The 24,699-nt window shown below is 36.4% G+C and overlaps 1 protein-coding gene across 1 annotated transcript; it reads right to left on the bottom strand.

The window, feature by feature from the left end:
• Positions 1 to 779: 779 nt before the first annotated feature.
• Positions 780 to 24,112, bottom strand: LOC135943790 (putative ankyrin repeat protein RF_0381). The gene is made up of 3 exons (XM_065490454.1): positions 23,348 to 24,112; positions 17,642 to 17,771; positions 780 to 898 (listed from the first exon to the last, which is right to left on the bottom strand). Exons 1-3 carry the CDS (start codon positions 24,110 to 24,112, stop codon positions 780 to 782), a joined length of 1,014 nt encoding a protein of 337 aa, XP_065346526.1.
• Positions 24,113 to 24,699: the final 587 nt, after the last annotated feature.

Raw genomic sequence — 24,699 nt, 5'->3', positions numbered from 1 at the left:
GTGGGAGACTTTTAAACAGTCAAAATAATTTCCTCACGGAGGTCACTGAATCTAAACTCGGTATAACTCAGAAATAAAAGTCGTACTCTTGGTCTGCCATTTTGAAGTATTAAAATTAATAAAATACCAAATGGAATCTTGTTTTTGTTGGCTCCTTGCACACGGAGGATCTTTATTCAAACACCACGCATGTTTGTCCGAAAATCCACTGGCAAGGTGCAAATGGTAGCAATTGGATATAATTGAGATTTTAATGCCAAAAGTTATCATACCAATTTTATTAATTTTGTTTCGATTTATGATTCAGGATGGAGAACCAAGAAGATTCAGGTGAATTGCCTAGAAGTATACTAGCGAAGTTAAAAAAGATGGAGAAGAATGTGATTGGAACAATCATAAGGAGCATAAACCTAGACGCTGCCCTAGTTTCAAAGAACCATCTCGCGAATTATTTGAGTAAGTGATCAATTTTTTAACAATCTTATTTTTAAATAAAACATTTTCTTTAGCACCCGACTTGTGTGACAAAATATTTCAACAATTGCTGGTTGAAATGGAACGGAATCCACAAATAAACAAAATCGAATATCGAATGAAAATCCCCTTCCTTCTGAATGCAAGCACCAAGTTCTTGGATTTGGACGCTTTTTTGCCGGAGAGACCACCAATATATAGAGATGCTAAAAAATACCTTAAAAACGACGAGATCATCATTCTGAAATGGGTAATATGATAAAGCAGATTTCTTTTATCTAAAATGATATAACTGACACATAATTTTACAGGTCATTGACACAGCCAAGCAACATGCTCCAAACATAGAGCATATTGTCTTCAACAGCAGAGACATTGATCTCCAGAAGGCCAAACAGTTGACTTTGCTTGACCACCTGGCCGACTTGAAGCATCTCAAAATATTAGAGATGAAGCGTATCTCTGTTGTAACCGCTCAACTCACAAAGCTATGTAGAAGCATGCCGAAACTACAAATCCTTTATATCTACGGATTAGGGAGACTTGGCATCAAAGTAACACTGGCGGATATTAAACAATCCCTTGGAAACTTGAGATTGCTTGTGTGTGTTACAAACGAAAATGAAAAACGTAAAATCCAGCAGCAATTACCTCATCTAAATATCGCATTACACCCGAAACATGAATATGAATCTACATTCCACCCCTACACTTTTGAAGACTTTCTAGTGTCAGAGACTGACAAAAGGACTCCAGGGCCACGGAAGTATTTTAGCTGTGGCAACGATTGGTTCAAATCACCCGTTATGGACATTCACGTAACACACCCTGATGTCACATATCTTGAGGTACAATTTAACCAAATGAAAGTTGTCTTTCACCTCTAACATTAAACTCTTTTCTTCTAGATCCAATATCAATTTGCCGAGAACATTTCCACAGCTGAACAAATGCCAAAATTTTCCAAAATCAGAACACTGATTGCTTTGAATGCTAAAAATGAAAGCGAACTTTTGCGCCTGTACGGTCACGAATTGCGAACGCTCTCTTTAGAAAGTTTGAATTCACAAAGTTTTGACGGTCAAATCTTAGAACTGTGCCCAAATCTGGAAACTATTCATCTGTTCAGAGTAGCTTTTGATGGCACATCATTACAACTGGAGAAGATTCCAAACCTCAAAGGACTTTTTTTAAACGATACTGGGTAAAAAATATGAATTTCCAAAAAACCAAAAACTTATTACCTATGATTTTCAGTTATAAGAGAGGAAGCTTTCTTCCCAAGATCCTGTCATCGCCACATTTAAGAAAAATTGAAATATTCGATGTTCTCTATCAAGAAGACTTGGCCGCATTGAACACGTTGGTTACTGACAATCAGATCTTGCAGGAACTGGAAACGCTCAATGTATTTATCTACGCTGATGACTTCGACCCTGATACTTTTAAGGAACTCATTCTTTTCTTCGAAAATGTATCAGCGTTTCTCCCAAAACTGAAAGATGTTCAGTTTTTCTCTGATGGAATAGAGTATGTTGATTTTGCAAACCGTATGAAAAGTAGCAATTTTTATCCTCGTTGCAAAATCAGGAAACTAATTGTCAAGAATAAAACACTCGTTCCGATATTAGAATCGTACCGCCAACGTCGCACTTGAAATCAATTTTACAATAAATTTATACTCATATATTCAGCTCAGCAGACTTTCTATTATCTTGCATTAAAAAAATTCCAATTCGAGCCTCCTGAATTGAAATCTTGACGTCGTTTTTGAATATTTATAAACTTTTCCGATTATGAAAAAATCAAATTATTTCTTAAGAATTGGAATTAAAAAAATGAATTTTTGGCCACACCACTGACACGTCACACAGCGTCTTCAGCAAAGCCATAACTCCGCATTTGACCTCCGCAGGGTTGAGAGTCAGAAAACAAAAACCGCAGCTGCCAGTTCCATTAAATTGTATGAAGCGTCAGCTTTGCGTTGAGCCTACATATTATTTGAAGCCTCGATCTATAAGTTCGGCAAAGAATAAAATTAATATATTTTAGCTGAAATCTTTCTTTAACAATCTTAATTTCCTGACTAATCCAAATTGTTCAAAATTGGTACCGATCGATGGCCAGTAATTTTTGTCATTTTTTAGTTAGAAATTAACACGCAATAAACGTCATCTTACATTAAAATAAGCTTTTGTGGTAGTAATTAATGCGCAGGTGCAGCACTGCTCGCACTTGTAGTGTGAGAAAAGGAGCTTTCTTTGGGGTCAAATACTTTGCCTTTTTAGACCCAAAATGCTCAATAATTATACATAACCAAACTGGAATTTGTAGATTAGAGAGAGCTTCCTGAACTCGTTTCTTGCTGGATTGCACCTTTAGAGCGTGCGCGAATTAATATCATCTTGTTTCCTTTTCCCTCACCCTTTTCAAAATAGATCACGTGTTACATGTTGCCTGCTGAACTTTGCCACTCAAGAACACTCGTCAGGTTAGGTTGCTTCCGTGCATAAGGAATTTAGATTTTCGAAGAGAAAGGTGAGTGAACAGAAAAAATATTTTGAATTCTTAAGACGATCGCTTTATTCTTTCATGGTATTGATCAATTTTTTGAAAGTGTTGAGTTGGAAACTTGATATCCGTTAAATAAGGTAATTTGTGGCTAAATTTTTAATTAATCCTTCATCATAATTGGTCAAGATAACGAGTGATTCTTACAATAAGTGACTCTCTTAACTAACAAAATACTGAATCAACGATACATTTTTAGAACCATTTTTTTAAATTAAATGGAAAATGCGGAATAGATTCAAGTTATAGAATTCCTGTTTACACATATTTCGTGCTTTAAAAAATTTTGGAATGTGGTAAAATATTTTAGAAATGTTGAGCATTTTTCAAACTCTCTCTTCTCTTTTTGTTGGTAATTTCCAAAATGCTTAGCCAAATTCCTGGTAAGGAGAGTAAAGGTAGGAGATGCGATGCAGCGGCCAGATTCACCGAAAGAGGTTCATCCCCACCCTTTCCCCTCTTTTGGTGACTCTGGCCGGTGCTTCGCATCTCCTACCATTACTCTCCGTAATCCCTGGCGGCTGAAGGAGTGGGAGAGAACAGAAACCAATCAGGTCTCTCGCCCACGTCACAGGATCGGACCTTCTCAAGGAAAGCGTGAAAAGAAATCTCTGATTTATCAAAATCAATACACTTTTTTCTAGTTATATCATATTTCATATGTCATGTTTAAGTGGAATATTTCAGCTTTTTTATTTGTGCATTTTGAGTCATTCTTAAATACCAAACTCTCGTTAAAATATATTTTGTTAATTTGTTTCAGAATGGAGAACCAAAGAAATTTGGTTGAATTGACTAAAAGCAGACTCATAGGGTTACACGGAGTCAAAAAACTGGGGAAGAATGCGATGGAAACAATCATTAGAGGCATAAACCCCAAGGGTACCATGGGTCCAACAAACCATCTCGCAACTTACTTGCGTGAGTTAACAATATTTAAGCAATAGTTTTGTGATTAATTCCTATTTAACAGCACTTGACGTTTGTGACGAAATATTTCAACATTTGCTAGTTGAAATGAAACAGATTCCCGAAATAAACCAAAGAGAATACCTAGAGAAAATCGATTTCCTGCTGACTGAGAAAACTAAGTTCTTGGATTTGAGTGATGTTTTGCCAAAGAGAAAATTAAACACTATGAAAATTTACTATGCAATTGATGATGATGAATTGGAGCTTGTTCAGTCGGTAAATTAAATAGTGTTATTCATTTCTCTTTCGATATTTAACTGACACATATTTTATAGGTCATCGACAAAGTGTTGAATCAAGCTCCATCAATCGTGTATATTGTCTTCAACAATATAAGATTCTTTCGTTATTACAACAAGCATATGGAATTTATCGACGGCCTGACTAATTTCAAGCAGCTTAAAATAATAGAGATGATTCTTGTCGATTTAGGAACCACTCAAGTGCTAAATCTCTGCAGAAACTTGCCGCAATTACAAATTCTGGAAATTAACAGTTTTGATGGACGTTATAGCGACGTAGAGAGTGAGGAGAAGATAAGACAATCCCTTGGAAATTTGAGATTGCTCGTAGGCCATACAGATGAAACGGGAAAACGTGAAATTCAGCAGGAATTTCCTTATCTTAATCTCGCCTCATACTTACAAAATAGAGTAGTTATGTCCACATTCCGCCCCGTCAAGCATGAAGACTTTCTGGTGGATGAGATTGGAACGCCACCACAACGCAAGTATTTTTCCTGTGGCGAGGACTGGTTCGATTCACCCGATATGGACATCCATTTAAAACACCCTGACGTCACATATCTTGAGGTACGAACAATTCTCTCAAATGTCATCTTTATTGATCTCTATAAAACATGTCTGTTTTCTTAGATAAACTTTCAATATGCAAAGGAAATTCCACATACTACTCCAGAACTGCCGAAATTTTCCAAAATCGGGACCCTGATCGCAAGGAAATGTACAAACGGAACGATCATTACCGATATTTTGCGCATCTATGGTCACGGTTTGCGATCGCTTTGGTTGGAAAGTAGCGATCAACAAAGTTTTAAAGTGAAAATCTTGGATCTCTGTCCAAAGCTGGAGACAATTCAACTGAATTTAATTGATTTAACTGACAATTCAACTGAAAAGGTGAATTTACCTCGCCTCAAAGAGCTTTACTTGATCCACAATAGGTAATAAAATGTTCGTTTAAAAAATGAATGAAAAAGTAATGTTAATGATTTTCAGCTATGAAAGGGGAAGTTTACTTCCCATCATAATGTCATCGCCACGATTACAGAAATTAGAAATATTCGGTCTTCTCGTTAACAAAGATTTGGAGGAATTGAACACGATGGTATCTGAGAGTCAGATCCTGCAGGAACTGGAATCAATCAAAATATTAGCCATCAGCCATCCCCCTGATGCTTTTAGGAAACTCTTGGGCTTCTTAGAAAACGTATCAGCGTTTCTTCCAAAACTGAAAGACATGCAATTTGTCTATAATGGTCTAGATTATGTTGGTCTCGCAAACCGTTACAAAAGGGACCATGGAGTTGCTCCTCGCAACCAAATCACGGACATAACTGTCAACAATAAAACACTCGTTCCGATATTAGAATCGTTCAGCAAACTGCGCACTTAAAGTCGCGATTTCAATAAAAAGACATTTATATACCAAGCATAGCAAACTCTATTATTAAAACTCAGTTTCCTTCCAAGACCTTAATAATGCATTTAAATTGGATGTCACCTGGATTGGCCGAATTTTCAAACAGTATTTTAACATTTTGTAAGCTTGATTGTTAGAAATCAAAATTGTTTCTTAAATATTGTGAATTTTGGGATGCATAAAAGTTAATCTGATTCTTTATCGTCTGATGTTAGCACAGCAAGTGTTTTTATTTGTCATTTTTCTGGTTTTTGTGAACCTCTTATACTGATTTACCCCAACGCACGCCTGCAGTCCCAATTTTACGATCAAAAGTCTTTCTCTCTCTTTTAGAGTCACTTTTAATTAGTAAAATTTGCAAAATAAAACCACCAGTATTTTTGATAATATCCATGATCAGTCCAGATTCTGAAAATGAAAGTAGCTCAAATATCTTTTAAAAACTATACAAAACTTTAAGCGATGATTCTCCGCTAAATGTCCCAGTCATTGCCGGACGTAGATTTTGCTGATTTTCGCAGAAACGTCGGCATCAGGTCAGCCTTCTCTCCGCAGGAGCCTTCAGCAACCTCTTAATATAAGGGTTTTTGGGTAACGCAGGGATGACACGATAACCCTTAAAAATTCACCGAGGAGGCTCCATTTTAACCTCCAGAATAGTGGCGGCCTGATGTTGACGCAAACAGGAAAACGGAGAATTACTTGTACCTGATGACAGTCTTTAATTTGCGGGACGCTGGAGCCTTGGGTTAACGGAAAGGTTGCAACGTAATTCTAGATAGAAGGCAAATTCTTGAATAATTAATCAGCTAGATTACTCCTGACTAAGTTTCATTTCATATTTTGATAGAATTTTTTTTTCATTTGTTTCAGGATGGAGGACCAAATAGATTTGGTTGAGATGACCAAACGGAGACTCATAAGATAGTACGGATTGCAAAAATTGGAGATGATTAATTGCTAGTATAACAATCAATAAATATTTTTCTTTTAAGCTTATTTAGGGACCAAACAAAATCTGCTAGGATGAAAAAATATATTATATTGGAATTTTGTTCGATTGTTCATACTGAAATTATTTGAGCCTAGGGTAAAGTAGAAAGTTGTGTGAGGTTATTAGCACGAAAAAAGAGCAAAGTGCAGTTATGAAATCTAAAGAAGAAGTCGTTGTGGTTTTTTCTTTCAAGCAGATCAAGAAATTTATATCGACAAATTACAACTATAAAGTCCTAAAAGGCCCAAAAGGCACATAAGTCGGCTGCAAGCCCAGCTGACGAAATTTTTCCGGTCGCCATCGACGTCTGTTTTGACGGTTTGTAGCCGAAAAACTGCCGCTGATCAAAATTTGGGTGGTGAAGATATGTGCTTGTACAAAATATAGTACGTTTCACGTACGAGATTATTTTCCAGGATGATTTTATATAATTTATGAATTTTGAATTTTCGGTCACAAAATTTAATTTGAAATTCTCTCGCGCAGCACCTCCCAGGGCGATCACGCGATGCTTTTAAATTTAAGTTGGCACAGGCGTGTAGCAACCAGTTTTTTCTTCATTTCCGAATGACGTCGTAGTTACAATTTACAACACACGGCTCAAGTGACCAATTCTTGGTAGGTCCTGTCTTCTTTTAACAATCTTTATTTCCTGACTGATCCATATTGTTTAATTTTGGTACCAATCGATGGCCAGTAAATTTTGTTTCATTTTAAAATCTAATAATCATGTGATCAACGATATCTTTAATTAAATTAAGTAAATTTGGTTCACATTCGCAAAATTATGCTGTGGCGCTGCTGCCGCTGCACTGTGATGCTGATCGCAGCACCTCCCAAGCACGTCTTGTATATAAATGTGGTACACGTATAGACGCCATCTTACTTTTTTTATTCCGATGACGTCTCACAGAGCCACATTTTTATTAAAAACAGCTCACGTGACCAATTTTCGGAGGGGCCCAGTATAGTCTCTGAAATCATCATGGAGTGCGTGTAAACGAATCGTTTCTCAACTTATTCACCAATCGATCGCGTGACTTTTTACTGCTTTAGTTTCTTCCAAAACTGAAAGATGTTCAGTTTTTCTCCTATGGAATAGAGTATATTGATTTTGCAAACCGTATGAAAAGTGGCAATTTTTATCCTCGTTGCAACATCAGGAAACTAATTGTCAAGAATAAAACACTCGTTCCGAAATTAGAATCGTACCGCCAACGTCGCACTTGAAATCGCTTTTACAATAAACTGATACCCATATATCCAACTCAGCAAACTTTCTTATTATTTTGCATTCAAAAAATTGCATTTCATGCCTCCCGAATTGAACTTTTGACGTCATTTTTAAATATTTGTAAACTTTTCCGATTATGCAAAAAATCAAATTGTTTCTTAAGAATATGGAATTTAAAGTCTTGATTTTAGTCTAAATTTATCTCGTCAGATATTCAGGCACAGCACGGATCTCCATTTATCAGGTGTCAGTAGAATTAAGGACAAAAAATCCGTTATCATGGGCGATCGGTGCATGTAAGTGGGTCAAGGGTCACTTGAGGTGTCCAAAGGAGGCAGGAAGGAAAAATTCCTAAATCTCAATTTTCCTGGCCAAATTTCCCTTTGGTCGCTACATATTTCAGTCTGCAGGCTTGCCGCATGCTCGCTCTAGAGAGCGCAAGCACACGGACGCATGCGTACTAGCGACCCGTATGCCAGGCTAGTGCCACACGAATCCACGGGTTAAATCAAATGGGAAATTGGGACCAATCAGCGACCTCCAAATTTAACACGTAAAATCCCATAAGCAGCAAGTGGTAGCCAAAGTCACTTAAAAGTGGTGGGAGAGCACGTGAATGTGACAGCGACTTCAATTTTTTACTTGTTTTTGGTGCAATTATTGATTGGAAAAGATGATTGCTGATTGAGAATAAACAAAAACAAGCACGTCTGTCAAAATGCTAAATTGAATATTATAAAAATATGGTGCACAAAGACATTTTGGTTAGGGAAATTGTCGTGGTCGTCAAGTTTAAAATGCGCACCGCGCTCGACAAACACTCAAATGTTTACTCTCCAATTGATTAATTAATTGTGACAAAAATTAAATTTGATTTTATTTGCTAAGCTATTATTTTATAAAAGTGAGTGAGTTACAAAGTGAATATTTTACTATTTTAGTCAAAAAGATCTCCAATAATACAATTCGTGATCTCTTATATACTATCTTGTTTTGGATCTTGAATAAAGAAATCACTTTTACCTTATAAAATATAAACAAAACTAAAATAATTAAATTGTTACTATGTTAATATGCTATGTACTTTTGCTTTAAAATTTGGTCGGGAGGTTATTGTATTCCATTTACGGTAGATATGGGTTTTTCCGGTTTTTTCCACGATATTGGCCACTGCCACTTGAGGTGTATCAAAATCCACCGATCGCCTATGTCCGTTATTAAAAAGTCCTGGGCCATTATTTACAACTATCTGACGATAATAATACGTTTTTGCAAAGCACGGAGGAAAATATTTTGATTACTCAAAAATAAACTTCGCTACTTAATTTTGACTTTATTGCTAAAGATATGTAAAGTCAATAACTAATTTTTTTTCGGTCACGAAATATTTGTATGGATTGTTAAGTTTAAGAAATCTAGAGATGAAGCTGTTGCGGCGTAATTTTAAGTGGTTTTCAGGTAGTTGTGGATTAAAATAATTATTCTGCACAATTAATTAAGTAATAAAAGAAGACTTTACATAGTTTTATAAAGGTCATATTCGCAGGCTGCAAGCCAGCCACCTATTGGTTTCCGCCACTAATTCGTGGCCCAGCTAGACGTCATTGAGACGCGAAATTTTCGCAACTTGGAAAGAGATAGACTAATAAAAAAGTACATGAAAAATTAGGAACGTTATATATTAAATTGGATTAAAAAAAGTGAATTTTTTGGTCATTCCACTGACACGTCACACAGCGTCTTCAGCAAAGCCATAACTCCGCATTTGACCTCCGCAGGGTTGAGAGTCAGAAAACGAACCGCAGCTGCCAGTTCCATCAAACTGTATGAAGCGTCAGCTTTGCGTTGAGCCTACATATTATTTGAAGCCTCGATCTATAAGTTCGGCAAAGAATAAAATTAATATATTTTAGCTGAAATTTTTCTTTAACAATCTTAATTTCCTGACAGATCCAAATTGTTTGAAATTGGTACCGATCGATGGCCAGTAATTTTTGTCATTTTTTAGTTAGAAATTAACACGCAATCAACGTCATCTTAAATTATAATAAGCTTTTTTTGGTAGTAATTAATGCGCAGGTGCGGCACTGCTCGCGCTTGTAGTGTGAGAAATGGAGCTTTGTTTGGGGTCAAATACTTTGCCTTTTTAATCCAAAATTGTCCAATATACAGAACCAAACTGGATTTTGTAGATTAGAGAAGCTTCCGGAACTCGCTTCTTGCTAGTTTGAAACCTTTACAGCATGTACGAATTAATATAATCTTGTCTCCTTTTCCCTCACCCTTTTCAAAATAGATCAAGTGTTACATGTTGCCTGCTGTACTTTACCACTCAAGAACACTCGTCAGGTTAGATTGCTTCCGTGCAGAAGGAATTTCGATTTTCGAAGAGAAAGGTGAGTAAACAGAAAAAATATTTTGAATTCTCAAGACGATCGCTTTATTCTTTCATGGTATTGATCAATTTTTTGAAAGTGTTGAGTTGGAAACTTGATATCCGTTAAATAAGCTAATTTATGGCTAAATTTTTAATTAATCCTTCATCATAAATTGGTTAAGTTAACGAACGATACTTGCAATTGACTCACTTAACTAACAAAATACTGAATCAACGATACATTTTTAGAACCATTTTTTTTTTAAATTAAATGGAATCTGCGGAATAGATTCAAGTTATAAAATTCCTGTTTACACAAATTTCATGCTTTAAAAAATTTTGGAATGTGGTAAAATATTTTAGAAATGTTGAGCATTTTTCCAACTCTCTCTTCTCTTTTTGTTGGTAATTTCCACAATGCTTAGCCAAATTCCTTGTAAGGAAAGTAAAGGTAGGAGATGCGAAGCAGCGGTCAGATTCACCGAAAGAGGTTCATCCCCACCCCTTCCCCTCTTTTGGTGACTCTCAGGCCGCTGCTTCGCATCTCCTACCTTTACTCTCCGTAATCCCTGGCGAATGAAGGAGTGGGAGAGAACAGAAACCAATCAGGTCACTCGCCCACGTCACAGGATCAAACCTTTTCAGGGAATAGCGTGAAAAGAAATCGCTGATTTCTCAAAATCAATACACTTTTTTTTAGTTTGTTCTAATTTGTTTCAGAATGGAGAACCAAAGAAATTTGGTTGAATTGACTAAAAGCAGACTCATAGGGTTACACGGAGTCAAAAAACTGGGGAAGATTGCGATGGAAACAATCATTAGAGGCATAAACCCCAATGGTACCATGGGTCCAACAAACCATCTCAAAGCTTACTTGCGCTGTGAGATTACAATATTTTACAGCAAAAATTTGTGATTAATTCTTATTTTACAGCACCCGACTTGTGTGACAAAATATTTCAACATTTGCTAGTTAAATTGGGACAGATTCCCGAGGAAAACCAAAGAGAATACCTAGAGAAAATTGATTTCCTGCTGACTGAGGAAACTAAGTTCTTGGATTTGAGTGATGTTTTGCCAAAGAGAATATTAAACACTATGAAAAATGACTATGGAATTGCTGTTGATGAGTTGGAGCTTGTTCAGTCGGTAAATTAATTAGTGTTATTTATTTCTCTTTCGATATTTAACTGACACGCATTTTAAAGGTCATCAACAAAGTGTTGAATCAAGCTCCATCCATCGAGTATATTGTCTTCAACAACATAAGATTATTTCGTAATTACGACAATCATATGGAATTTCTCGACGGCCTGACTAATTTCAAGCAGCTTAAAATAATAGAGATGATTCTTGTTGATTTAGGAACCACTCAAGTGCTAAATCTCTGCAAAAACTTGCCGCAATTACAAATTCTGGAAATTAACAGTTTTGATGAACGTTATAGTGACGTAGAGAGTGAGGAGAAGATAAGACAATCCCTTGGAAATTTGAGATTGCTCGTAGGCCATACAGATGAAAGGAGAAGACGGGAAATTCAGCAGCAATTTCCTCATCTTAATCTCGCCTCATACTTACAAAATACAGTAGATTTGTCCACATTATTCCGCCCCGTCAAGCATGAAGACTTTCTGGAGGATGAGATTCGAACGCCTCCACAACGGAAGTATTTTTCCTGTGGCGAGGACTGGTTCGATGGACCAAATATGGACATCCACTTAAAACACCCTGACGTCACATATCTTGAGGTACGAACAATTCTCTCAAATGTCATCTTTATTGATCTCTATAAAACATGTCTGTTTTCTTAGATAAACTTTCAATTTGCAAAGGAAATTCCACATACTACTCCAGAACTGCCGAAATTTTCCAAAATCGGGACCCTGATCGCAAGGAAATGTACAAATGGAACGATCATTACCGATATTTTGCGCATCTACGGTCAAGGTTTGCGAACGCTTTGGTTGGAAAGTAGCGATCAACAAAGTTTTGAATTGAAAAGATTCTTGGAACTTTGTCCAAAGCTGGAGACAATTCAACTGAATAGAATTGTTTTTACTGACAATTCAACACAAAAGGTGGATTTACCTCGCCTCAGAGAGCTTTACTTGATCCACAATAGGTAATAAAATGTTCGTTTAAAAAAATGAATTAAAAAGTAATGTTAATGATTTTCAGCTATGAAAGTTTACTTCCCATCATAAAGTCATCGCCACGTTTACAGAAATTTGAAATATTCGGTCGTTTCGTTAAAGAAGATTTGGAGGAATTGAACACGATGGTATCTGAGAGTCAGATCCTGCAGGAACTGGAATCAATCAAAATAATAGCCGTCAGCCATCCCCGTGATGCTTTTAGGAAACTCTTGGATTTCTTAGAAAATGCATCAGCGTTTCTTCCAAAACTGAAAGACATGCAATTTGTCTATAATGGTCAAGATTATGTTGGTCTCGCAAACCGTTACAAAAGGGACCATGGAGTTGCTCCTCGCAACCAAATCACGGACATAATTGTCAACAATAAAACACTCGTTCCGATATTAGAATCGTTCAGCAAACTGCGCACTTAAAGTCGCGATTTCAATAAAAAGACATTCATATACCAAGCATAGCAAACTCTATTATTAAAACTCACAGTTTCCTTCCAAGACCTTAATAATGCATTAAAATTGGATATTTCACCTGGATTGGCTGAATTTTTAAAAAGTATTTTAACATTTTTACGCTTGATTTTTACAAATCAATATTGTTTCTTAAATATTGTGAATTTTGGGATGCCTAAAAGTTAATCTGATTCTTTCTCGTCTGATGTTTTTATTTTTCAGTTTTCTGGTTGTTTTGGACCTCTTATTTATACTGATTTTAACCCAACGCACGCCTGCAATCCCAATTTCACGATCAAAAGTCTTTTTCTTTCTGTTAGAGTCACTTTCAAGTAGGAAAATTTCCAAAATATTGATAAAGATTTCACCAGTATTTTTAGTAATATTCATGAACAGTCCGCAGATTCCAAAAGTGAAGTAGAACAAATATCTTTTAAAAACAATACACAAGATTCCCCAGCTCTTATAATAGAAAGATATACATAGAAATCAGACGTTTTTCAATTAACCTAAAGCTTTCGGTATTAGTTTATCATTAAATCATAAACTGGCCCTCCAAAAAACACCCACAAAACAGTTACGCCCACATAGCACCGCATATGGTGGCCATGATATCTGTTTTAAAGCGACCGACGCGACACCAACGGTTGGGTCGGGAATCTAGCTCTTAGCGGGAACGGGTTCGGGCCATAAGAGTCCCCACCCCCTGGTACAGGCACAGCAGCCATCTCACTTCTTCAGAACAACTGAATGACGTCACAGAGTTACCACTTACAACAAAACGACTCACGTGACCAATTCTGGGCGAGCCCAGATAATTCTGAAAAACATCATGGAGTGCACGTAAACGAATCGTGTCTCAACTACTTCCACAGTTTCCTCACCCGATCACGTGACGTGGTACTTACTTGTTTATTTCTGGATGAACACGTTGGTGTTTGCTTTCGGCCGAAGGAATTTGGTATTTTGAGTGAAAAGGAGAGAATATTCAGGTAAAATATTTTGTAAATAATAGACTAGTGTATGAGACATTCTAAAGAATTTAAAAAATTTAGAAATATATTTAGTGGGAGACTTTTAAAGAGGCAAAATTCCTGCTGCCTTTCCTTTCCTGACGTAGCGATCATTGAAATTAAACACGGCACTACTGTGGGATGAAATCCTTGCTTTTATGAGTTGCCTGCCAGAAAGATTTATTGTTAATTATGATAATTAGAAACCAATTACTTGAAAAAAATATTTTTAAGGGGGACTGGAAACTCCGTATTATTTTCATGAAACAGATTATTATGACCGTTATTATAGAGTAAGGATAATCATAAATATTTTTCATAAAAATGTATCCCGGTTACCAATAGCACTTTCAGATTAATTATAAAGTGCCGTGTGTGGGTTTCTAATGGCAATTTATTATTTGAAAAAATTTAATTCCGCTATACATTTGTCCCTTAAACCTCTGGGAAATGGCGGACAGCGAAAAGCAATCCGTAAACCTACTTTAGTATTTAAAGTCGTCATTTAAGTATCTATTAGTTATACTTTCGTGATTTGAATCAGGATGGAAAAAGAATAAATTCATTGGCAAATTTGGAACGTTAGAAATTAATAAGAAATATGGAAATTTAAAAAGAAAAATCCATTCCACTGACTCTCTCCAGCGTTTTAAGCAGAGCCATGCCTCCACAATTAACTTCCAGGGTTGAGAGTGGTTGAGAGTCAGAGAGTACCCGCTGCCAGATGTGTTAAATTGTCAGGAGTGACATATTGACATATTTTAGTCGAATTTTTCCTTTAACAATCTTTATTTCCTGGCTGATCCAAATTGTTCAAAATTGGTACCGATCGACGGCCAGTAATTTTTTCCATTTTTTAGTTAGAAATTAACACGCAATCAACGTCATCTTAAATTAAAATAAGCTTTTTTTGGTAGTAATTAATGCGCAGGTGCGGCACTGCTCGCACTTGTAGTGTGGGAAAAGGAGCTTTCTTTGGGGTCAAATACTTTGCCTTTTTAAACCCAAAATGCTCCATATACAGGACCAAACTGGATTTTGTAGATTAGAGAAAGCTTCCCAAACTCGCTCCTTGCGGGTTTGAACCTTTAAAGCGTGCGAGAATTAATAACTCCTTATCTCCGTTTCCTTCACCCTTTCGAAAATAGATCACTTGTTTCTTACTGCCTATACTTTTTCTTGCGAGAGCACTCGTTAGGACAGGTTTTGTTGAGAGCAGAAGGAATTTCTTTGTCGACTTTACACAAGGTCAGTAGACAAGAAAAGTATTTTGAATTTTAAAGGCGATCACTTGATTCTTTCAAGGTATTGATAAATTCTTGAAAAATGTTGAGTTGGAGTCTTTTAATAATTTAAATAAGCTAATAATGGGTAATTTTCTTTTTAACTCTTCATCATAATTGGCCAAAGTTAATGATAGCGATTTTTGCAATTGACATGAATATTGACGCTCTTAAAAAACTAAATGCTTAATCAACGATCAATATTTTAAAACCATTTTTTAAACTAAATTGAATCTTTTGAATAGATTCAGGGCATAGAATTCTATTTAACAAAATTTTTGTGCTTTAAAAATGTTGAGGTGCGGTAAAATATTTTAGAAATGTTGAGAATTTTTCCAACTTGCTCTTCTCTTTTTGTTGGTAATTTCAACAATGCTTAGCCAAATTCCTGGTAAGGAGAGAAAAGGTAGCAGTTGCGAAGCAGCAGCCAGAGTCACAAAAAGGGAGGAAGGGGTAGGGATGAATATCACTTGTTCGCTGGTTGTTCATCCCCACCCCTTCCCCTCTTTTGGTGTTTCTGGCCGCTGCTTCGCATCTCCTACCTTGACTTTACTCTCCGTAATCCCTGGCGGCTGAAAAAGTGAGAGAGAACAGAAACCAATCAGTGCGCTTGCCCACGTCACGTGACCGGACCTCGCGGAAGAGCTTGAAAAGAATTCACCGATTTCTCTCAATGCAGTTTTTTTAGTTATATCATATATAATTTCGATTCATATCTATTAATAACCAAACACTTTGTAACAATAAATTTTGTAGATTTGTTTCAGAATGCAGAACCAAATAGATTTGGTTGAATTGACTAAGAGCAGACTCATAGGGTTACACGAATTCAAAAAACTGGGAAAGAATGCGATGGAAACAATCATCAGAAGCATAAACCCAAAAGCCACCCTGGATTCAACAAACCATCTCGCAACTTACTTGCGTGAGTTAACAATATTAGAGCAATAATTTTGTGATTAATTCTTTAATTTACAGCACCCAAATCGTGTGACAAAATATTTCAACATTTGCTAGTTAAATTGGAACAGATTCCCGAAGAAAACCAAAGAGAATACCTAGACAAAATCGATTTCCTGTTGACTGAGGAAACTAAGTTCTTGGATTTGGGTGATGTTTTCCCAAAGAGAAGATCAATTCCTGTAATCAAATACTATGCAATCGATGATGCCGAGTTGAAGCTTGTTACATGGGTAAATTAAATAGTGTTATTCATTTCTCTTTTGATATCTAACTGGCACACATTTTAAAGGTCATCGACAAAGTGAAGAATCAAGCTCCTTTCGTCGAGCATATTGTCTTCAACAACATGAGATTTTATTTTGATAACAACAGGCATATGAATTTTATCGACGACCTGACTAATTTCCAGCAGCTTAAAAAACTAGTGATGGTTCTTATTGATTTAGAAACACCTCGAGTCCTAAATCTTTGCAGAAAATTGCCGCAATTACAAACCCTAGAAATTGGCAGTTTTTTCGAAGATGAAATGAGCGACGGAGTGACAGTGCAGGAAATTAGACAATCCCTTAGAAATTTGAGATTGCTCGTAGGCTATACAGAAGAATGGCAAAAACGGGACATTCAGCAACAATTCCCACATCTAAATATCGCCTCATTCATTCAAAACGGGGCTTTATCCACATTCCGCCCCGTCAAGCATGAAGACTTCCTGGTGGATGAGATTGGAACGCCACCACAACGGAAGTATTTTTCCTGTGGCGAGGACTGGTCAAATTCACCCGTAATGGAATTTCCTGATGTTACATACCTTGAGGTACGAACAATTCACTCAAATGTTAATTTCATTGATCTCTTATCAAAAATTTCTTTTTTCTTAGATAACTTTTGAGTTTTATGCAAAAGTAAATTCAAGAACTTTAAGATGGCCAAATTTTTCCAAAATCCAAACCCTGATTGCAAGGAATTGTTCAAATGAAACGATCATTGAAGAAATGTTGAAAAAATACGGAAAAGGTTTGCGATCACTTTGGCTAGAGTCTTTGAAAAAACAAAGTTATGACGTGAAACTCTTGGAACTCTGTCCAGAGCTGGAGGCAATTCAACTGGATAGAATTCGTTTTACTGACACACCAACGCAACTGGTGAATTTACCTCGCCTGGAAGAACTTTACTTAGTCCACACTAGGTAGATAAATAATTTATAAAAAATAAACAAGTTAAAAAAGTAAGTTAATGATTTTCAGCGAAGAAAGAGGAAGTTTACTTCCCAAAATATTGTCATTCCCACGTTTAAAGAATATAGAAATATACGGTCTTTTCGTCAAAGAAGATTTGGTGGAATTGAACGCGATGGTGTCTGCGAGTCAGATCTTCCAGGAACTGGAATCAATCAAAATATCAACCCGTATCCGTGTGCCTGATGCCTTTAGGGAACTCTTGGGTTTCTTAGAAAATGCATCAGCTTATCTTCCAAATTTGAAAGATATTCTATTTACCTATGAAGATGAAAATTATGTTGATGTTGCAAGACGTTTGGTAAATGGCCAAAATCTTGATGTAGTCGAAATCAGGAACATTATTGTCAACAATGTATCCCTCGTTCCGATATTGGAGTCGTTCAGCAGGCTGCGCACTTGAAATTGTTCTCAATTAACCTGGTAATGGTATTTACAATTAGCTCAGAAAACATTCTAATTTAAAATTCGTACAGTTTCCTTCCAAGACCTATATTGATGAAAATAGAATGGACCACCTGGATTGAACGATTGACGCCACAGTTTTATTATTTTTACTATTCCAAATTTTATTACTTATATTGTTACATAACCTAGATTATTTCTGGCTTGTAATAATTGAAAGATATATATTATATGAATAAATATAAGTCATTCATTTGAGACTAATTTTTCCAGTCAGATGCTTTGTTTAATTGCTTCAAATTTTGCATCATATTTATTTGCATTAAAACGGTATTAAATTCATCGAATTTCTTTCGTGACTCAGGTCCTTCACACATTCAAAGTCAGATCCACGATTTTCAGACACATATCGATTCTATCGGAAAAGAAAACCGATTAAATTTCAAACAGTCCTTTTTATTGTTTCCTTTTTCTATTTTATTCTAATTATACAGAAGAGCGTCTTCTATAAAATATTTAAATAATGGGAAGATTTATCTAAAGAAAAATACTAGTAATAAAGATATTGGTAAATTTGTTTGTAAAATATTCCAGCTCAAGAAAATTTAAAAATGTGAAATAATTAATGCGAAAGCAGGTGAGAAACCGGAAGTCCAGCAATAATAACCACTGCACAGATAAATAATCCTCTTCCAAACAAAAACAAGTTTCTGTTGCGAGGCGGAGACCTGCTTTTGCTCTTCAGAATGCTGATATTTAATAGTCTCTCACGATGATTAAAGTTTTTAATTTCATTTAAAATTTTATTTAACTGCTTGCAGACCCAAAAGTTAACAAAAGAAGCTCTCAAGAAGCATAAAAATTTTCGTTGCAAACACAAGGCTTTTCGTTTAACAATTAAGAGATTAATTTTTCTTCACTAATGTTATTTTAAACAAAAATTAGATATGATTACAACTTAGCTATTTTTCATTTTCAAAAACACAAGCATTTGCATCCATATAACTGATATTAGGAGCCGACGTACAAGCCTGCCAGGAGCGGTTCTTCCAATCTACGTCTATTTACGAATCTGCATACAGAAAAAATGTATTCAAAAAGTATGGTAAAAAAACACTACTGAATACTTACTTGAAATCAGTTAATTTAGGAAGAAATGCACACGCACTCTTCAAAACTTTAGTTAAAGCTTCAGGTATTTCAAAATAAAAATAAATCAAGCGTTTAAATGCAAGACCCCGCTGTGAGTTAGTCTTTCCTGGACGACTAGGTTTCAACCACTAATTCGTAGATGTAACTGAGACCCGAAATATTTGCAATATCAAAAGATAAAGACTAAAAAATGATTTAATTGACAAATTTGGACCGTTAGAAATTAATAAGGAATTTTTAAGTTAAAAAAATATATATTTACTGGCCACTCAACTAACTATCTCCAGCGCCTTTAGCAGAGCCATATCTCCGCATTTGAGCTCCAGAGTTGAAAGTCTGAGAGCAAACCAACTGCCAGATTCATTAATTAATGGCACCAGGCACTGGCAGCATCAACTATCAGCGTTGAAGCACACGCGCGACTCGATTGATGCCTCGCTCTATAAGTTCAGCAAGGAATAAAATTGATATGTTATGGTTGAAATTTTCCTTTAACAATCTTTATTTCCTGACTGATCCAAATTGTTCAAAATTGGTGCCGATCGATGGCCCGAAATTTTTTCCATTTTTTAGTTAGAAATTAACACGCAATCAACGTCATCCTAAATTAAAATAAGCTTTTTTTGGTAGTAATTAATGCGCAGGCGCAGTACTGCTCGAACTTGTAGTGTGGGAAAAGGAGCTTTCTTTGGGGTCAAATACTTTGCCTTTTTAAACCCAAAATGCTCCTTATACAGAACCAAACTGGATTTTGTAGATTAGAGAGAGCTTCCTGAACTCGCTTCTTGCTGGTTTGATCCTTTAGAGCGTGCGAGAATTAATAACTCCTTATCTCCGTTTCCTTCACCCTTTCGAAAATAGATCACTTCTTTCTTGCTGCCTACACTTTTTCTTGCGAGAGCATTCGTTAGGACAGGTCTATTGAGAGTAGAAGGAATTTCGTTTTCGACGTTACAAGGTCAGTAAATAGGAAAAATATTTTGAATTTTAAAGGCGATTGCTTGATTCTTTCACCGCATTGATAAATTATTGGAAAATGTTGAATTGCAGTATTTAAATCCTTCAAATTAGATAATATGGCTAATTTTTTATTTAATCCTTCAACGTAATTGTTCAAAGTTAGCGAGAGTAATTCTTGCAATTGACTCACTTAACTAACAAAATACTGAATCAATGATACATTTTTAGAACCATTTTTTTAAATTAAATGGAATTTACGGAATAGATTCAGGGTATAAAATTCCTATTTTCCCAAATTTCGTTCTTTATAAAATGTTGGAAGCGGTAAAATATTTTAGAAATGTTGATTATTTTTCCAACTTGCTCTTCTCTTTTTGTTGGTAATTTCAACAATGCTTAGCCAAATTCCTGGTAAGGAGAGAAAAGGTAGGAGATGCGAAGCAGCAGCCAGAGTAACAAAAAGGGAGGAAGGAGTAGGGATGAACATCGCTTGTTCGCTGGTTGTTCATCCCCACCCCTTCCCCTCTTTTGGTGTTTCTGGCCGCTGCTTCGCATCTCCTACCTTGACTTTACTCTCCGTAATCCCTGGCGGCTGAAAAAGTGAGAGAGAACAGAAACCAATCAGGTCACTCGCCCACGTCACAGGATCGGACCTCGCGGAAGAGCTTGAAAAGAAACCACCTGTTTCTCTCAATGCAGTTTTTTTAGCTATATCATACATCATTTCGATTCATCTACTATTTACCAAACACCTCGTAACAATAAATATTGTAGATTTGTTTCAGAATGCAGAACCAAATAGATTTGGTTGAATTGACTAAGAGCAGACTCATAGGGTTACACGAATTCAAAAAATTGGAAAAGGATGCGATGGAAGAAGCCATTAGAGGCATAAACCCCAGGGGTACCATGGGTCCAACAAACCATCTCAAAGATTACTTGCGTGAGTGAACAATATTTAGTGCAAAAATTTTGTGATTAATTCCTGTTTTACAGCACACATGTGTAACAAAATATTTCAATATTTGCTAATTAAATTGGAACTGATTCCCGAGGAAAACCAAAGAGAATACCTAGACAAAATCGATTTTGTGCTGACTGAGAGAACTACGTTCTTGAATTTGGGTAATGTTTTCCCAAAGAGAAAATCAATTCCTGTAACGAATTACGATGCAATTAATGATGACGAGTTGGAGCTTGTTACATGGGTAAATTAAAATGTTATTCGATTCTCATTTGATATCTAACTGGCACACATTTTAAAGGTCATCGGCAAAGTGATGAATCAAGCTCCTTCCATCAAGCATATTGTCTTCAACAACATGAGATTTTATTTTGATAACCACATGCATATGAATTTTATCGACGACCTGACTAATTTCCAGCAGCTTAAAAAACTGGTGATGGTTCTTATTGATTTAGAAACCCCTCGAGTCCTAAATCTCTGCAGAAAGTTGCCGCAATTACAAATTCTAGAAATAAACAGTTTTTCTAGTAACGGATTGACAGTCCAGGAGATTAGACAATCCCTTGAAAATTTGAGATTGCTCGTAGGCCATATACAGAAGAATGGCAAAAACGTGGCATTCAGCAGCAATTCCCACATCTAAATATTGCGTCTTTCATTCAAAACGGGGCTTTATCCACATTCCGCCCCCTCAAGCATGAAGACTTTTTTGTGAAAATTATTGGAACGCCACCACAACGCAAGTATTTTTCCTGTGGCAAGGACTGGTTCAATTTACGCGATACGGAAATTCACCTAACCTACCCTGATGTAACATACCTTGAGGTACGATCAATTCACTCAAATGTCATCTTTGATGATCTCTATAAAACATTTCTGTTTTCTCAGATAAACGTTGAACGTGTGAAGACAATCCCAACAACTACTGAACAACTGCCAGATTTTTCAAAAATAAACACTCTGATCGCATTGAATTGTAAAAATGAAACCATCATTACCGATATATTGAGCAAATACGGAAAAGGTTTGCGATCGCTATGGATAGAAAGTAGCGATCAACAAAGCTTTGGCGTGAAAATCTTGGGACACTGTCCAGAGCTGGAGGCAATTCTATTAGATGGAATTCGTATTACTGACACATCAACGCAACCGGTAAATTTACCTCACCTCAAGGAACTTTACTTAATCCGCTCTAGGTAGATAAATAATTTAAAAAAATGAGTTAAAAAAGTAATGCTAATGTTTTTCAGCGAAGAAAGATTCCTCCCCAACATACTGTCATCACCACATTTAAAGAAAATTGAAATAACTGGTGATTTCTTTATGGAAGATTTAATGGAATTGAACACGAAGGTATATGCGAGTCAGATCTTGCAGGAACTGGAATCAATCAAAATATCGACCCGTATCCGTGCGCCTGATGCCTTTAGGGAACTCTTGGATTTCTTAGAAATTGCATCAGCTTATCTTCCAAAATTGAAAGACATTCTTTTTACCTATGAAGATGAAAATTATGTAGATGTTGCAAGACGTTTGAGGAATGGCCAACAGCATGAATTAGTCGAAATCGGGAACATTATTGTCAACAATATATCCCTCGTTCCGATATTGGAGTCGTTCAGCAGGCTGCGCACTTGAAATTGTTCTCAATTAACCTGGTAATCGTATTTACAATTAGCTCAGAAAATATTCTATTTTAAAATTCGTACAGTTTCCTCCCAAGACTTATATATTGATGAAAATAGAATGGACCACCTGGATTGAACGATTGACGCCACAATTTTATTATTTTTACTATTATACAAATTTTATTACTTATATTGTTACAAAACCTAGATTATTTCTGGCTTGTAATAATTGAAAGATATTTAATATGAATAAATAGGTCATACATTTGAGACTAATTTTTCCAGTCAAATGTTTTGTTTTCTTGAAAATTTGCATCATTGTTGGACACTTGCATTAAATCTGTAATAAATATTTCAGCGAATCTCTTTCGTTACTCAGGTCATTCACGATTTTCAAACAGAGATCGATTAAATCCGAAAAGAGAAACGATTTAATTTAAAACAGTCCTGTTCTTTTCGCTATTTTTTCTAATTATACAGATAAAGTATGTACCATTAAATAAATAAATAGCTTGAGGTTATATTTAAATAAAAATACTGGTATAAAAAGTTGGTATATGCAATTATAAATTTTGCAAGGAATCCCATGCAGTTCTCTCAAGAAAATTTCAAAATGTGAAATAATCAATGCGAAAGGCGAGAAACCGAAAGTCCAGCAATAACAACCACTGCACAGATAAATAATCCTCTTCCAATCAAAAACAAGTTTCTGCTACGAGGCGGAGAGGCCTTTAGCTCTTCAGAATGCTGAGATTCAATGGTCTCACGTTCTTCAATTTTCTTTCCTTGCAAGAATTTAATACTTTTATTTCTTTGGCGTTTTTTACAGAACTCCAATAAATTTTCCGAGTTTACTAATGGATCCAAGTCTGCCCCAAGTGTCACCAAAACCTCTGCAACATCAATAAATTCGTTTTGCAGGGCGTAGTGGAGCGGCGTGAGCAGCAGTTTGTCTTTTGCGTTCACGTCGAATGCTAGTTCGGAAACAAAGTACGGAACGAGTTGCGAGCCGTGCGTTTTGTTCAAGGCAGCACTGTGCAGGACAGAGTCTTCGTATTCGTCCTTGCTCAGTGCTTGGAGGTTGGCGCCTTTGCCAACAAGCCATTTGCACATCTGCAGGTCGGCGTGCCGAGCGGCAAGGTGAATCGTGTTTTTGCCCGATTCTCCGTATTGGTCCAGCATCTCCTCTTCGCACTCGAGCACGATTTGGGCCAGTCGAAGATTGTTTTCAATCACGCAAAAGTGCAGGAGATTATTTCTACCCGCGTTTTCTTGCCGGCGTCGCAAAAGCGCTTTGGCAATTTCAATATTTTTCGCTCTAATTGCATAGTGGATCGGTTCCTCTCCAAAGCGATCTTTGACATTCGCTTTGAGGCCGAGGAACCCGAAGAAGTCGATCAGCTCCAGTCCATTTGTTGCGTTCAAAGCGGCGTAGTGCATCATTGAGGCTCGGGACTCGTCGCATTTGGCGAAAACGTCCGCACCTGCCTCGACTAAGAACCGACACAAGTCAACATTATCGCTCAACGCTGCAATCCGCAGAGGAGTCAGGAATGTCAGGATACCGAGGAATCCGTCAGTGTCGAATGATGAATCACCGAGAATGCTGTAGCGGTTCATTTCGCGGGTTTTCGGTTTTGTTCGATGCCATCTGGCCTTTTTATATAGAATGATTATATGAACAGAAAATTTTAGTTATGATCTGCGTACTTACTGAATTAATTTAAAGAAGAACAATGGGAAATCTGGCTAACCCGTTCCTTAAAATGTAACTGAATATTTGAATGGAAATATTTTTAAAAGTTATTTAAAGCCATAACAACCTTAAGCATGTTTTTAGTAGTTCCTAATAGGCCATTAAGATATATTAGTTTCTCTAAAAAATCACCAACACATTAAATATAAGGTACTTTACTAATTACCACTAAAAATCTGCACTTAAGAGTCAACATAGCAACTAGAATGTAGAAAATCTCCAGATTAAAGGCCGTTTTTGATTATTTAAGTTTTTGAGAACACTAATCCATTCTCAAAGGTCGAATTAGGTATAGCGTCGATATTTTTTTCCGACCAAAAAGTGCAGCGCGACGTGCAAACTTTTTACCGAGAGAACTGCGCATGCGTGAGAGCTGGTTCGAGTACTTTCAGAGAGACCGCCTGTACGAATGACTTATTTGTCAGATCCAGAAAGCTCTGACGCATGCGCA

Source organism: Cloeon dipterum, chromosome 4, assembly GCF_949628265.1.
Source record: "Cloeon dipterum chromosome 4, ieCloDipt1.1, whole genome shotgun sequence".
Classification (NCBI taxonomy): Eukaryota; Metazoa; Arthropoda; class Insecta; order Ephemeroptera; family Baetidae; genus Cloeon; species Cloeon dipterum.
This window is presented reverse-complemented; position numbering and strand designations above follow the sequence as displayed.

Coding starts and splice junctions, on each gene's coding strand:
- LOC135943790 (XM_065490454.1), bottom strand. CDS start 24,112: ATGAACCGCTACAGCATTCTCGGTGATTCATCATTCGACACTGACGGA. Junction 17,772..23,347: donor GGGCAGACTTGGATCCATTA/GTAAACTCGGAA, acceptor TCAAGTGCGCAG/CCTGCTGAACGACTCCAATA. Junction 899..17,641: donor CATAATTTTCATCTTCATAG/GTAAATAGAATA, acceptor AGATGCTTCAAG/TCGGCCAGGTGGTCAAGCAA.